The sequence below is a fragment of the Balaenoptera ricei genome, chromosome 4 (assembly GCF_028023285.1).
Source record: "Balaenoptera ricei isolate mBalRic1 chromosome 4, mBalRic1.hap2, whole genome shotgun sequence".
Lineage (NCBI taxonomy): Eukaryota > Metazoa > Chordata > Mammalia > Artiodactyla > Balaenopteridae > Balaenoptera > Balaenoptera ricei.
This window is the reverse complement of record NC_082642.1, coordinates 153,556,611-153,573,140: the sequence shown is the minus strand read 5'-3', so window position 1 is coordinate 153,573,140 and position 16,530 is coordinate 153,556,611. Positions and strand designations below refer to the sequence as shown.

General features: G+C 45.8%; 1 protein-coding gene across 1 annotated transcript in view; it reads left to right on the top strand.

Annotated features, from left to right (window-relative positions):
- Positions 1–16,530, top strand: part of VPS26C (VPS26 endosomal protein sorting factor C) — a 53,132-nt gene that overhangs the window by 30,842 nt on the left and 5,760 nt on the right. Inside the window, exons 2-5 of the mRNA XM_059921538.1 lie at positions 5,600–5,743; positions 6,843–6,992; positions 12,621–12,701; positions 14,820–14,894. Coding sequence (XP_059777521.1) covers positions 5,600–5,743; positions 6,843–6,992; positions 12,621–12,701; positions 14,820–14,894 — 450 coding nt within the window. The remainder of the gene's footprint in view (positions 1–5,599; positions 5,744–6,842; positions 6,993–12,620; positions 12,702–14,819; positions 14,895–16,530) is intronic.

Here is a 16,530-nt window from a genome sequence, read left to right as displayed (position 1 = left end):
TGTTTTAGATGTTATTTATTAATTCTTTACTATGAGCAATGATGAAATTAGTATAGTTCCTCTTCTTCTCCCTTCTCTTCTACCAACTGATCTTAGTTATTTACAAATATTACCTTTATTGGTGTTCAACTTGTTAACTTTATTTGTACAACATTATTTGATTTATTAACTTTAAATCAGCACCGTGCAGTAGAACTCTCTGTGAAGATGTGAATGTGCTGTTTATCTGCCCTGTCCGTTGTGATAGCCACTAGCCATAATGTGGCTTGCAAGCAGTTGAAATGTAGCTAGGGCAACTGAGGACCTGAACTTTAAATTTTCCTTAATATTAATTAATATAAATTTAAGTTTAAATAGCCACATATGGCTAGTGGCTACCGTATTGGAGAGCATGGTTTCAATGGTAACGTTTTTAAACCCCAGCTGTCAAGGACAAGGAAACCGTGTACATTGTACTGCCTCCCACTTTCTAGCCCCTTAGTTGCCCACCTGGTGTTATTTAAGTAGTTTCTGCAGTGTCAGGACGTGTATTTTGCACTCTGCTCTCTCACCATGATCATCACGTACCTCTTAGTCTTATTGTTTCAGTTGAATGGATCCAGTCCTCACAGTTGGTTCTTTTGATGCAGGGTTTCTCTTGAAGAGTTATAGTTCGCTATCTAATCAGTTCCTCAAGAAGGCTTTTTATGCAGTGCTCCTTGGGGTTTTGTTTGTTTGTTTTTGCACATTTACTACTTCTTTTATATGTGAGCAACTGTTTAGGTAAGTATAAAACCCTAGTATCATCACACTTTGTTTCCTTGAGCATTGTAATGAGTATTGCTGTACTTTCATTTTGATTGTATTTTGCTGTGAAGAAGTCTGCTTTTCCCCCTCTTGTAAGTGACTTTTCTTTTGCCTGACTCCTAAAGGATTCTTTCTTTTTTTAAGTAGAATAGTTTTACTAGAGTCTATCTTTTTCTTAACCGTTCCTAATCCATTTGCTTTTTCAGTATTTAAAAATTACATCAGTAAATATGTTGTGTTCCATTATTTCAGTTTTCTTATTTGGGAACTTCATTGTGCATATGTTGGATGTTCCTCATGGTCTCTTGTATTTCTCTTTTTCTCTGGTGATTCTTTTTAATTCTTTCTTAAATTTTCACAAGATTTGTTTGAATTTTCTCATTTCTGAGAAAATTTTGAGCCCCTTTCAGTTTCACCTCCTTTTCTGTGATGGTTTTGTTTTATTTTTTCCTTCCACTTCTTTTCTGAGCTTTTCTTATATTTTTTTATCTTTTTCTCACCATCTTATCCCTGAACTCTTCGTAGCTCTGTCTTGTGTTCATCCCTCATAGAAGCAATTGCATCATTACATTAAAAAATTCACGGTGAAATGCATGTTCACAGTTTCCATCTGCTTGACGGTGCTGTTTTTTTCTGGTGGGTGGTCATTTATTCGTTCAGTAAACATCGAGTGCCTGCTCTTGCTGTCACTCTACCCTTGTGGAGTTTACATTCCAGGAGTACAGATGATAAGTAAAATAGATAAGCACTTACGGAGTATTTTAGAAGGCGACAAGTGCTGCAGAGCAAAGTTAGGGAGGGAGGATAAGTGAGTGTTGGAAAGGGGGTAGTGCAGTTTTAATAGGAGTGGTCAGGGGAGTCCTCATGAAGATGCTGTCATTTGAGCACCAACTTGATGGAGAGGAGGGAGCGAGTGTGAGAGAAAAATTATCCATGGCCCTTGTTGAAGATGGTAAAGCAGACTTTATTCAGGGGGGAACTGTTGCGATAGATGTAGGGGCCATTGCAGTGGGGTCTTGCAGAGGGGAAAAGAGGCTCGACTCTGAGTGTAGTGTAGGCAAGTGGGAATTATCGCCAGGGAGCAGAGTGGTGGGGGGGTCGCTGGATGGAAAATCACTGAGAAGAAACATCAGGAGGGTAAAGGAATAAATCAGCTCACAGGGTTCTTGCTGAAGGCAGGCCAGGTCCATCAGCCGCCCCCCGGGGCCAGAAGAGGTGGAGAATGAGGAACCTGGTCAGGTGTTGAGGATGATGGATATGGAGGATGGTTAAATTGACCTAGCAGAATTCTTGCTACAATCGGACAATGCAGAGAGGAACACGGAAATCAGAAGCCGAGGCCTAGTTGAAAAAGAGCTCAAGAGAGGCTGAGTAGAGTTTGGTCAAGGAGAGGGTCTTTGTCACGAGCCACGTGGGTTCTGGAAGAAGAGCATCCAGGTTGAGGGGGGGGAGTGTGTGCATGTGTCCTGAGGCTGGATGAGGGGCCAGGAGGGTAGAGAGGAGAGGCTGAGGGGGAGGGTTTAGAATCCTTGCATTCCTGGAATAAACCCCACTTGATCATGGTGTATGATCCTTTTAATGTGAGGGGAGGGCTTAAGAGATGAGGTCGCACAGGTGGGGCCGTGGAAGTGACTGGCATTTACCCTGTGGAGTTCCTGTACGTAGAAGAGCCACGTGGTCTGCGCTTTGTGTGTCCAAGCACCTCTGCTGGTTCTCTCAATGCCTCCTTCTTGCAGGAGATGATTTATTCCTGGACTACGCGGGCTGAGGTTTGACGTGTGAGTCTCTCTAACCTTTACCCCCGCCCCCCGTAGGTGAGAAGCAGCTGGGGGGCGGGTCACGGCTCCTGCTTGCCGCGTGGGGTGTCGGGAGGCTCTCTCCCAGGTGCCCGTCACCTTCCAGAAGCGGCTTTTGACTGCGCGGCCCCTGCTCGTCTTCACCTATTTCACGGCACTTAGCCGTCTCCTTGCTTCACCGAGAATGGCGTTTGTGGTTTTGTGTCTTGTTCTTCTGGGTGATTTCCAGGAGGCCGGGCGGGGGCGTTGCTGGCTCGACGCCGCCGTCCTGCAGCCCAGAGCCCTAATTGTGGGTTTGGCATTGGATTCCCGAGAACAAAGAAGAAAAGAGCTGTGGAGTTCGCTAGCGGCCTCTTCCGTTTAGAGCATACAAAGTTACAAGCCGCAGCGTCTCAGCCCCCTCGGGAAGCCTCGGCGGTGGCTTCTGCGGAGAAAGCCGGCGGCCCGTCAACCGGGCAGAGCCGGAGCCTTTGGGCGCCGCCGCTTCTGGTTTGGCTCTGGTGCCGGGTTCCAGGCCTTCCTCTGGCCTCGGCTCCTCCGGCAGAGCCTGGAGCCCCCCTGCTGCGGGCTGGCCGCGGGCGCCGCGCGGGACGCACCCCCCCCCCCAGGGCCTGGCTTCTGCCGATGCTGGTGGGAGCGTGGCGTCTGCGGGTCCCCTCTGAGGGCCACACGGGCGGGCATCTGTCTCCTCGTGTCGGCTGCACGCACACGAGTGCGGGGCCTGCGTCTCTCTGTGTTCCTTAACCTTTCTCCGGGCAAGGGCCTCCTTGCTGATGTGACAAAAGCCATGGCTCTTCTCCCCCCGAAAATCAGCACACACTGTACATTGTTTCCGGGGGTCATTGTCATCCTTAGGTCCAGGAGGGGCTCCTCTTTGAAATCATGGCCCTCAGTGAGGGACCCCCACTTACCCCGTCACGGTACCAGCGAGGTACGCTCGCTCTCCACGGCCCTGATCTTCTTTTCTCCCTGTTGAGCCTTCTAGGTGGAAGTCTGAGCGGGAAGTTCTTGGTGAGGTCTTGGGTTCTCCTTAATTTCAGTTATACAAGTTATCCTCTCCTCTCTCACCAGGATTAACCAAGAATTGTCTGGTACACCTAAAACAAATACAGTGTTGTATGTCCATTATACCTCAATTTAAAAAAACAAAAAGAAGTGTCAGTCGTCTTCTTACCATGGGTCTAAACTCTTTGTTGAAATATCTGTTTTAAAATTCTTGGCTCCATGGGCTGTACTTGGACTAATTCTTTACCTTTCTTATGTTGATAGGAATTGAATGGACCTGTGTATTGTTAGAATGCCTAATTTATCTGCAAATATTATATTAATTTTTTATTCTCTCTACTATATTTAATTGAAATCAAGGAATGACAAAAGAATCATAAAATATTTACCCTGCTAATTTCCAGGGTACTTCAATGCTTTTTCCTTCTTATGCCATAGGGATTAAGGAAGGAAACAGTTCTATTGATGTCGTGGTTATAATATGGTATTCAGTGGTCAGCTCAGATCCTGTTCCCATGAGATTAACTGAATACGTTACGATTAAATAGAAGCAGAACCAAGTACTATTGTGTTGTTTAATTGATAAAGTTCATGAAATTGTTTTCTCTGATTTTTAATTCTGGGACATACTAGTAAAGCATATTTCTTAAGGTATACTAGTGGATTTAAATTCTTAAAATTTAAATTTTCAAATTTCATTTAGGTTGTACAAAAATTAATAGAATTAATTTTAATTAAATTTAAAAGTAAAATTAGTATTTCAGAAAGGTTTTCATTTAAATTCTCTTACGAGCTTCTTATGTTAAGAACAAAATGAGTTCTACCCCTTGAATTCTGCTTAAAAGGGAGCTGAGAGTGTTTGTTTAATTTAGACTTCAGGGTTTGGGGATGGGGAATGGGAAACAAAGCCAAATACTTAGCATATTTAAGGGACATAGAATAGTCCCCGCTCCCAAAATTTCACATAATATGAGAACTTGGTGAAAGTTTTTTCACCAGATGACTAGAGAAAATAAAAGGTAAACAGATTTAAATGCCAGGAGGACAGATTTTTTTAATGCTTTGATCTCTGGGGCCATTTTTAATTTTTGTTGTTTTTCTTTTTTTCGTCTTTTTGTCAACAGTTCTAACATCACATTACCATTTGAGAACAGTCACAAACCGTTTCTCGAGGTCATTTCAGAAACACGTTGTTTTGTATTTATTGTGGATTTCCTTTGGTGGGTGCTAGTTAATCTCCTCAACTTCCTGCTCCACGCAAACCCCAGTCGCAACCTGAGACCATCAAGTCCACGGTGACAGGAAGGAGTGTAGTTAATGTCCATATTCTATGACTCAGTGATTATCTCCAGAGAAGTGAATGGATGCTCTGTTGTGAAGTCTTTCTTAAATGATTCATGAACCAGGGAAATCTGGGCTCGACTGTCCACCAGCGGGAAGCAGGACACAGAGGGGCTGGGGGGCTTAGTGAAGGGCCGTGTGGCCAACGGGTGGTATGTCCACAACCTCCAGGCCCCCCACGAGGCTCTCTGGGCAGAGGACACCCGGCCAGCAGCCGTGCTCAGTTACTCATGCGTTTGACAGTGTGTTATCATCTTAGTCAGCAAAATTGAGAAAGAACCTAAAGAAAAGGGTCTTATTGTGTCATATTCCTTCTGAGGAGATCATCGTACACGCTCCTGTGTAATGGTCTGTGAATCTGCCATTCCCCCAGGCCCTTCTCTTTGCCCTTTTGAAATCAGACATTTGTTTGGATTCTCCAGCGGGAACGAAGGTGTGTCTGGAAGGTGGTGATGGGATGAGATTCCTCGCCCCCGCACCCCCAGGACCCCCCAGGGCTGGCCCTTCCCCATCCTGGCATCCAGCCATCTAGGCATCTGGTCTGTGATAAGCACTCAATGAGTGTCTGCATCTTTGAACAAATTGATGGTTACGGAGGCTGACTTTGCTAGTAAACCAGGTGGATGAAAGAGCCGTGCTAACGTGTTGGGTGGCTGTCTCCCCTCCCCCAGGAAATGCTCTCCGGGGTGGTGGTCGTATCTGGGAAGGATTCGGTCCAGCACCAGGGAGTCTCCTTGACAGTGGAAGGAACCGTGAACCTCCAACTCAGCGCCAAGAGTGTGGGTGTGTTCGAAGCATTCTATAATTCTGTTAAGGTAAGAATGCTTGCGTTGCACGTTTTTAGTTCGTTTTTCAAATGTCTGTGGTGCTTTTCACTTGCTGTCTGGCTCGTTATTTGTCGCTATTTTGCAAGGAATGGTGGTAGTCATACTTTTACTATTTACTAATCAAACTGAAAAAAACATTCAGATGTTTTGATTTTGAATATATTCTGTTACTGAAAGTATGCTTGTTTTTATTCCCATTAGATAGGATTAGGGGAACTTTAGGGGGGACTAATTTCAGCCATTAAAGAGACCAGAGCTCTCTGAGAAGTTGTGCCTGGGCCTTCTGGCACTTACCTTCCTAAAACAAAACTGTTATTTTAATCCAGCTGCTGTTGGGTATGGCATTCAGGTAAGATGCAGGTAGAGCCATTCTTTTCTGTCACCTAAAGTTCTGTGTTCTAGAAAGTGAACACTTTTTTCTGTACTTACAGTTTCCTTTTCCTGAAGGACATGTTATTAACTCTTTAAGTTTTGAGGGGGAAAGAGTTGAGAGGAAAGAAAGGTTCATTAAGAGTATTCAGATTCAGGGCCTTCCCAGGTTTTTCCACAGTTTTCTAATTTTCTTCCATCAACACTTAGAGACTCACTTCAGAAGCTGTGGATTTTCTCAAAGTGATTGTAAATCAATGGCTTAGAGTACCTTAACTAAGTAAGGTGCAACACCTGCCTTTTAGGCAGGTTCCGAGTGTGAGTACTGTTTCCCTCCCAGGGCCCAGCCGAGGAGGCCTGCACGGGTGCCCAGGGCTGCACGAGGGCCCTGCACCTTGCCAAGTGCCGTGCACGTCTGCTTCACTCTGAAGGTGGAGGTGCCCGCCGGAAGGGTCGTTAGGACAGTCAACTGATGTATTTCGCGATAAGGGAGGGAAGTATATCAGTTCACTTCCTACTGTGCACCAAACACCTAAGCATCCAATCCTGCAAATGAACCAGAGATCTTGGGCCGACTCACCGCTGACAGGGCACCAGGATGGTAGCGGCCGAGGGCTGGGGTGCGGTGTCTCAGGAGATTATTTAATAGACACAGTAACGTGAAAGAAAGTGCATCCAGAAGTGCTTGTTGATGGACTGACTTGGGTTTTCTTTACAGCCCATCCAGATTATCAACAGTACCATCGAAATGGTGAAACCAGGAAAATTTCCCAGTGGCAAAACAGAAATTCCTTTTGAATTTCCTCTGCACGTGAAGGGTAACAGAGTTCTGTATGAGACTTACCACGGCGTGTTTGTCAACATTCAGGTGAGAGTTTCCTCATCCTGTGTAGCTGACTTCACAACTTTTCTTCTGCAAAACAGCTTGGTCTTTCTTTCACTGAAAGTTCATAGTTGGACCCAAGAATTTAATACTGTATTTATTGCTGAGCCCTCCCATGTATATTCTGTATTGATTTCTCACTTTGCCCTGAAGAACATATTTTATGTATGACCATTATCTTTGATGGGGATCTAGGAGGACCCAAGCTGTAGCTTCTTTCCAAAATTCCATTGTTTCTTTGGGGCTCTGTTCAGGCCACACTGACACTGTAAGGGGTGCTTTTATTGTTGGTAGTAGACATGCTCTCACTTCTCTCTGGCACCCGCACTAACTTGTCTACTTTATACGTATAAATATCTCTTTGTTTCATACCCAAAGGCTCCCGCTCTGACATAGGCTTGTATTCTTTATTGAACAAACCTTGTAAATGAGGGGGAAGTGGATTTATGACTTCCCGTCTACCTCCGCTGGTTCAGGGCTCTTTCACAGTCCCTATTGTTGTCTCAGGCGCAGTTTGGAGTCATGACTCAGAGCGAGAGAAAGAGAGCCTTTCCTTTATTCAGCAGAAAGAAAGGTACTTTTGTGATATCAGCCTTGCAGCGGTTCCCCTGCTGGATGAGACAAAAGTATTTTGTCTTACGTATGTGCAAGAGGGCTGGCAGTTAGGAAATTTTTTGATTTATTAATTTTTAGCTGATAATTTGGTCTTGGTAGAGACCATTCCCCTGCTTAAAATATAGCACTTTTAAAATAAAAATCCTCCAAACACTTGTGAGAGTTTAACCAAAGGTTTGTATGTGAGTTTTATGTATGGCCTAAGAGATCGGTCAAGAAGAAACTCATGTACTATGATGTACTCTATCGCAATAAATACCTTTCTGTAAAGAAAAACTTTTCTAGTCCTTTGTTATCGGTGCACCTGTTTCAGGCAATAAATATACTGAAGGCTTTGGGCAGCTCATAAGAAGTAACAGTAAAGTGTCTAGGTTCAGAGGAGACCCCTCGCGTAGACATACAGATCGCTGCTGTGGAGACCCGCATCCTCTGACCAGCTTTCTAGGTTGGGAATACTTTCACCATGGAAGAAAGTCTTGCCTTTTTACTTTTTAGCAAGACTGAAAATATCTCAAACGTTGCATTTTCCAAATTATTTTTATTCTCTTGCCAGAATCAGCATCAATCTGCTTTACCCATACAGTAGTTCTTTGATGCTGCTTATTTAGTAAAAGAAGCATATATTCATTAGAAACTGAATAGAATAACATCAGATTTTCTGTGGTCATACTTCTTACTTGTCACTTTCTTTTCCTGTGTTTATCATTCTTGTTAAAAGATTAATTTGTTTAAAATAAAATTGGAAATCTCACGCTTTTCCAAATATTGCCAAGAACCCAGACAGATATACATACAAAACTTGGGTTCCTGTGGAGCTGTGTGTAAGTTGGAAACTAGTTAAAATGCAGAAGAAGAGTTAACATGTGGTTAATTCTTTAGTAAGGTAAATAATCACCCCGACCCCCTTTATTTTGGTCATCAGATTTTACCACTTTGAGGGTTAACCTCAGAATGCTACAACTTGGAATTCTGCACCTCCTCAAATATCTCATAAATTTCTGAAAACGTAGAGATGTCTTCTCAACCTCAGATTTATAAGAGCTTGTCACCTTACACTTACCACTAGATTCAACATTTATTAGAATTTTGCCACCTTGTTTCATCTGTATTTATTTTTTTTCTGAATCATTTCAAAGTTAGTTACAGAATCTTGACAATTCATTTCAAAATACTTCAATATCTATCACCAAAAAATAGGGACATTCTTCTACATGATCCCAGTTAACTATTTTCACACCTATCAGAATGGATAAAAATTCCCCAATATCATCAAATTCTCAGCTCTTATTCAAATTGTCATTGCTTCTTTCGAGAAATATACTTCTTGAGAGAAACTAGGATTATAGCATCTTGATCTCTTTTTCATTCATCAGTTCACTCATTCACTCAGTCTCTAGATGGGGCTTTTTCTAGCCTCCTTGTTGGACAGTGGAGCAGGTGCCCTGCAGAGAGGTGCCACACGGGGCGTCGCCTTCTCAGTGCCATCGCTTATCGAGCTTCCCGTGAAGAGTCCCGGGTGCGTGACTTGGGATAGAACGTGTTGTTGTTGAGCCCTAATAACATCTTTCTCAAATTATACGGGTGCAAAAAAGACATTTTACATTTATCCCCTGAATTGTGTTGTAGTAACATAATGTAAAAACAGGAAAAGTCATAAGACAGAATAAAGGATTTAAAATGTAGCCAGTATTAAATTGCCAACTTGCAGGGGCTGGTTTCCTTGTAACTTCTTACAGGGCTTGATCCTGTTTGCTCTGATCCTTCTTCGCAGCCACGTTGCCTCCATCTCTCACCCTTATGAGTAGATAGAGCGCACAGGAGGCTGTCAGCCTTTCTGGTCGTCCTCTGTGCAGCCACTTTTCCTTTAAAGGTTGTTTAAATCACGGGGAAGTTTTATTGTGGTTGTTTTGCTCTTGTGGCCATACTAGCAAGGTTTTATACTCTAAAACACAAAACACAGCAGTACCAACATGTCTGCTGAAATTGTGTATTCAGAATTAAATGACGGAGATGCTCGTCCTCCTTGTTCACAGTGGAAATATCCTTTCCAGGAGTCTGCTTTAAATCTGTTGACACGCGTTTTCTTTCCTCGTTCCTGTCCTGTGTTTACTGACAGTCGAAAAAATCAAATCTTGAGAGTTCCCTGGCCGCCCAGTGGTTAGGACTCCGCACTTCCACTGCAGGGGGCGCGGGTTCGATCCCTGGTCGGGGGGGACTAAGATCCTGCATGCTGTGCGTCCATAAAAAAAAAAAAAAAAAAGATCGAATCTTGCACCTCCTCTTGGAGCCCTGCTCAAGTCTGACCCTCCTGACCCCCTCTGACCGCCTGTAGCTCACACCATGTAGATCACTCCTTAATAACTGGGAAGGATCATGATAGAGCGAAAAGATCCAGGGCTTTGCAGCAGACAGATCTGGGCTGGAGTTACAGTATTGCGTAAAGATTCAGAGCATGGGTTTCAGCAGCAGGCAGGCAGGTATAAATTCAGATCCCACCTCTGTGACCCCAGGCAGCCTTCATGACCTCTCTTCCTGGGGGGTTGATGAGGCCTTGGTGTGAAGTACTTAGCGTAGTGCCTGGCGCATAGAACATGCCAAGTAACTATTTTCTGAATGATTAAATAAATGAATTAATGGTGACTATCCTTATATTTTGTCAGCAGTTCTTACATTTGATTTGTATTGTCAGAATTAATTGAGAAAGTACATGTGAAAGAACTTAACGTGGGACTTCCCTGGCGGTCCAGTGGTCAGGACTCCACGCCTCCGCTGCAGGGCCCACGGGTTCCATCCCTGGTCCGGGAACTAAGATCCCACAAGCTGTGCTGTGTGGCCAAAAAAAAAGAAAAAAAATTTAAGAACTTAACACAAGTCCTAAAACATAACCTCAGTGTTTTTCCTCTTTTCTCCATCTTTCTCCCCTTCCCCCCACTTACCACCAGCTGCCTTATATTACTAATTATTGCTTTCACACTTAAAAACCTTCAGTGACCAAAAGTTGGTACCCGTTACTCACACTCTCTCATCTGCAAGTTATAGAAATCCAGCTCAAACTGGCTTAGCCAAAAAAGGGGTATTGGATCATGGAACTCTCAATTCCAGGGGACCGTCTAGGCCAGGGCGGACACCGGTCGGCCCCCAGCTCGGTGTTCTCGGGGGCGAAGCTGGCTGTTGGCCGGCGGCCGCAGGCTTACACTCTCCTGGCCTGGCAGCCCCAGCAGAAGGGAGTGTTGCCCGTGGCCCAGCAGCAGCCCTGCCTTTCTGGTCACTTCCGCACCCCCGTGGGATGGGGGGAAATCAGCCCCGCCCAAAGCCCTGAGACTGAAAATGAGGAAGGGACGTTCCCATTGGGAAAACGATCGGGGAGAGCAGACAAAGCCCGAATAAAGTGCTGCCCGTTCTAGGCAGCGTGTGGGCTGTACAGGAGAAGGACAATGGACGTGCATACGTGCATGTATATATTGTACATTATACACACAAACATAGCATATACATATACGGTGCAGCCCTCACTGAGCTTGCCTGGTTGGGGAGACCAGATTGAAATCTCGATAGAGAAGATCTATATCTATATCTCTGTATATATATATGAAGGCCCTTGCAGACAAAGGATGATTCTTTTTTTCTTTAATGTTTTAATCTCCCAGGAGTACCTTGAATACATAGCAGCTTCTTGTTTAACGTGGACAGATTGGTCGTAATAGTTGTAGCTTCTTGACTCAACTGTGCGTATAGTTCCAGTTCTACAAATTATTTTAATGTTTTTCTCGGATGATTAAAACAACAGCTCACTTTATCAGACATACGTTCTGTGACTTTTTGTTTAAGATTAACATTAAGACGGTGATCGTGCTGTAGAAGTTTGTTACCGCACAGTCTCTCGCGGACAGGGCTGTGAAGGAACAGTCTCGGGTGCAGCCGAGCTTTCGGCTCGGGGCCCATCGCAGCAGGTGCACCGGCAGTGGCTAGTTAGAAGGGCGGCACGGGGACAGCAGAGGAGCTGAATACGGCCAAGTTCAAAGCAAGCGTGATGCTCCGTCCCTCTGCTGTCCACGTTCTCTTGCTCGCAGGATACGTCTGTGCTGGCAGATGGGGGAGGGCCGAGGGGAGGAACAGGACTGGCCATTGGGGAAGCTGGCTAACGGACTCTGGGGCTTCCTTATACGCTTCTCTTTATGTTTGAATTCGTTTCAGTTTTCTAAAATGACAATTTTGCAAAGACTTTCCCCTCTTTTTTCCTCCTGTGAGGAAGAGCTCATTTTGAGATGCCCTGGAGGCCCGAGCTCAGGACTCTGAGCCCTGTCACTAGCACCGCTTCTCTTCCCCACGTGGCGCGCAGCTCTGCCCTTGCCCCGGCGCCCAGCGCGGTGCTGCCCACGCAGAGAACCCAGCGAGTGAGAGCGACCTGGGGGCTGACCCACGTCTCCCAGGTGGGCCTGTGAAGTCTAGATGCCGTCCAGGGCTTTGCAGTCCTGCTGCCTGTGTTTTCTCATTCTTACTACAAAACAGCGCCGTTTTACCCAGAGCTGCTGTGTGCCGGGCCTTGGCGTATCACACGCTACCTCGTTGGGGCCTCACTAAGGTAGTGTTAGCGAGCAGGAAGCGGAAGCTCAGAGAGGTTGTGTTACTTGTCTGGGCTCACCCAGTAAGGCCGGCGACCGGAAGTGAGCGAGCTTCTGCTCCTGCAGGCCTGCTCTTCCTGCTCTGCCTCTCTGGTCTTTCCTGTGTTCCAGTTGAGACTCTGCACCTGTGTTGCAGGGGGTCCAGCTACAGGATGGCCGTGGGAATGGGCTGAGGAATAACCTTAAAGTGTTTTTTTAATAGCAGTGTTTTTGTTCTGAGCATTAACTCCCCCTATTATGTACATTAATTTCATATAACACATTAATTGGACAAAGTTTCCCTAAAATATGTTGACTGACTTGCCTCTTTGTAAGTAATTCCAAGATGAAAGCAAACCATCTAAAAGGATGTATCCTCCTCTGCCTTTCCCTCCAGTATACCCTGCGCTGTGACATGAGGCGGTCCCTGCTGGCCAAGGACTTGACCAAGACCTGTGAATTCATCGTTCACGCTGCTGTAAGCTGCACTCGGGGGCTCTGGGTTCAGTAGCTGGAATCTTCTGTGGGGTCTGGGACTGGACCCCACTTACAAGCAGCCGTTAGCCGGGTAGTGTTTCGTGCGCGCTGGGGAGAGGCTCGGGGCTCCTGGGCTAGAGACGGGGGACTGTATTTCTCCCGGCGTGGCCGGTGTCAGCATGTGTGTCATCCCCTGGGCCAGAGCCCTGTGGGGTGATGCCACGGGCCCAAAGGGGTGCTGCACCTGAGGGGTTTTGCACCGCAGCTGCGGAGTCCCGAGCTGGGGAGTCCGCCTTTGTTACAGCAGGCAGTGAGCAAGCCTGCTCTCTGTCCTGGAGGGAGACATCACCTCGTCCCTCAAGGCAGCTTCAGCGAACAGCTGGGAGAAATGGCCCAGCCCAGGGAAAGAAGGCCAGGGCCTTGCATTCTCGGCCTGTGCAGCAAGAACGTGCAGGGATGCTCGGGCCGGGCTGGGGAGCCTCTCCCGACACCTTCTGCTAGTACTTTGCAGTGACGAAGTGTCCTTAAAGATCCCTCTCACGTGCCAGTGCTGCAGGTGACACGTGGTGGTGAGTAGTCATGCCCACGGCCCTGGATTCCTCTGTGTCTCAGCCTCTCCAGGTCCTTTGGGGCAGGGCCTTTTACACTATTATGAAATGTCCATGGGTATCTTTTAGTGATGATTAAGTGAAAATGTAAGACAGGTTTCTTGTGCATAAGATCGGCAAAATCACTGATGCACTTGCATCGTTTTTGTGACTTTTTAGGATTTCCAATATTTGTAGTTTCCCTGTTTATAAATTTTTAATAATCATAGTGTTAAGTATTTCTTTCAGCGATTCAGTATTTTATGTAAAATATGATGAAAATATTTATCCTTTTTGGAAGTTAACTTGATTTAGATGGATATTTTCCTTTTTTCCATCAAGGGTTTTCAAAGTGAAGCAAAAAAACTTTTTCTCATGTAGATAATCCCCTAAAAAAGTCACATACCATTTTATGTGCTAAATAAAAAGCGCCTCCAACTTTGTGAAGAAGAATGAGCCCAAATCCAGCCCCCCGCCCAGAGCTGGGCCCGCAGACCCTGGCCCCCGGCCCATTGATGACCGCAGAGCCCGCTTATAGGCCAGCTCGGGCTTCCTCCCTGCTCCTGGGCGTTCACCCGCACTCGGCCTTCAAGAGTCTTCGTGACTGATTTCACTAGAAGCCAAACCATGCTGTGACCTGTAGTACATGAAGTTAAATATTCCTTTATATACTGTGAGGAAGAATATATTATTCCCTAAAGAATATGTTCATGAACCTATTAGTAAAAAGGATATATTCAAGAAGAATATTTCCTAGAATAAGCTTCTGGTGAGTGAGTGAACTTGGCAAATTGGTCGGTGCCCTTTCTCCTCCACAGCTCCGCTGCCATCTGGGCGTCAGTGGCCTTTTGGCCCCAGCCCATGAGTAAAAGACACTCACTGGGCAGGCCCCGTGAAGCTTGGCTGTATTGATGGATTCTGCACTTCTGTAATGCGGAGATGATCCTTGTTAACTAATTACGGCAACATGCAATTAATTATGTTAACATATAATTACTTATGTTATAGGTGTGATTCCTCCTGGTAGACAGTTGTACAGCTGAGTGGCTAACAGCACCGGCCTTGGAGCCGGGCTGCCTGGGTTTGGCTCTCAGCTCTGCCCCGTACTTGAGCCACCATTTGAGCCCTCTGTGCCTCACTGTCATCTGTGAAGTGGGACCAGGGCCAGTAACAGCACTGCACAGGGTCACGGTGCCGATTCAGTGGCTTTTATTCTCAGAAAGAGGTTCAAAATAAATGTCTCCCAACAACACTGCTCTGTTTTTAAATTCTGGACCTGAAAGGGACCTTAGAGACTAAGAAGCCTGTCCCCTCATCTTACAGATGAGGAAACTGAGTCACAGGGATGAGGCCCTTGGACAGCACACAGCCTTCCTTGTTTCTTGGCAGAACTGTGTTTAGAATCCGAGCATCCTGCCTCTTAGCTCCAAGGTCTTCCTGGTTCACGATGCTACCTTGTGTTTCCTTAAATGGGGAGAGGCAAGTCTGACCTGTGGACTCTCTACTGATTTTGGTTTCTCCTCCTCTTGTAGCCTCAGAAGGGGAAACTGACTCCGAGTCCCGTGGACTTCACTGTCACACCTGAAACCTTACAGAATGTCAAAGAGGTAACGTGTTCCTTACACGCCAGTGCCAGGGAGGCTTTCTTAGTAACCGGATCCCACTGACAGACAGTCGCCCACCTGTTCTTTACTTGGCTATCAAGTCATCAGCAAGAGGAAATTTTTGTCTCTACCTGAAATAGTCTGTATTTTCAACTTTAATTTCTTTTTAAATTCAGTAACTACTTAGCAGAAGGATGGTTTTTAAAAGAGAGGGTATATGTTTATAATTTTTTACTGTCTTCTCCCAGTTTTACTGCGCTGTGGTCAGAGGCCCCCTCCCCTGAGCCCCAGGAGCCGCCTCTGCCTGTCACGGGGGCCGCAGCCCCTGGTTTCTCAGCTGGGCCCCTGGTCACTTGTCTTTTGTGGACGTGGCTTTTCCTCCCTACCCTAACCCTGCATTCTGCTCCCTGGACCCTCCTGACTGGGGTCGGGTCAAAGGCCAATTTGGGAGGGTTATTGGCTTCATCTCGCGGGAGGCACAGCTGAGGCGGGGCTGTGTCATGGGGAGCCTTTCAGAAAGTCCATTGAACATCTCTCCCTTCTCTGGTTTCTGGAGCAGTGACCCCAGTAGGCCAGTCACATTTTCTTCTCAGGAATTTGAACCTTGATTGGAAACTTGCAGTTGCCTAAGAGAATTTTACTGGGAACTGCTACTGCTTTTCCTTTTTCTAAACAAATAGCCTCTTTTAGTGTTTTTTAGAATTCTGTCTTGAATCAAGACTTTTTTAGAGTTCTTTGCCTTTGGGAGCCACCAGGTACAGAGCACCCTTGCTCTTGACCTCCAGTACAGGGCACCAGCCACGCATGACCGCTGACCCTTGAGGTGGGGCTGGTCGAGATGAGCTTCAGGGGGAGGTACTGACTGGGTTTCAAAAAATCGGTATGAAAAAGAGAATGTAAAACATCACTCATAACTGTAAACTACTGATTATGTGTGCAATTGATAATATTTTGGATATATTGATTACTTTTACCTGTTTCCTTTTACTTTTTTTTTTTTTTTTTTTTTTTTTTTTATTTATGGCTGCATTGGGTCTTTGTTTCTGTGCAAGGGCTTTCTCTCGTTGCGGCAAGCGGGGGCCACTCCTCATCGCGGTGCGCGGGCCTCTCACCATCGTGGCCTCTCTTGTTGTGGAGCACAGGCTCCAGACACGCAGGTTCAGTAATTGTGGCTCACGGGCCTAGTTGCTCCGCGGCACGTGGGATCTTCCCAGACCAGGGCTCGAACCCGTGTCCCCTGCACTGGCAGGCAGACTCTCAACCACTGCGCCACCAGGGAAGCCCTCCTTTTACTTTTTTAATGTGGCTACTCGAAAATTTTAAATTACACAGTTGCTTCACATTTGTGGCTTCCATTATGTTTCTGTTGGACAGTGGTGTTCTAAACTCTGAATTATCTGCAGTAACTGGGACACAGCCATAGGAAAGACTGCTAGGACAGATGTCTCTAACTCTTCAGTTCTGTTTTTCCCGTGGCATCGTCACTCACCCATGACCATTTTCCTCTGTCCGAAGAGAAAAGGTCCATAGGTTTTTTAGTCAAGCATTGAAGAAAATTGTTCTCTTTAAATTTCCTTGAAATAAAGTTAATGTCTTGGTTTTTCAAAATTGCATAATTGGGAGCATTTGAAAATTGATT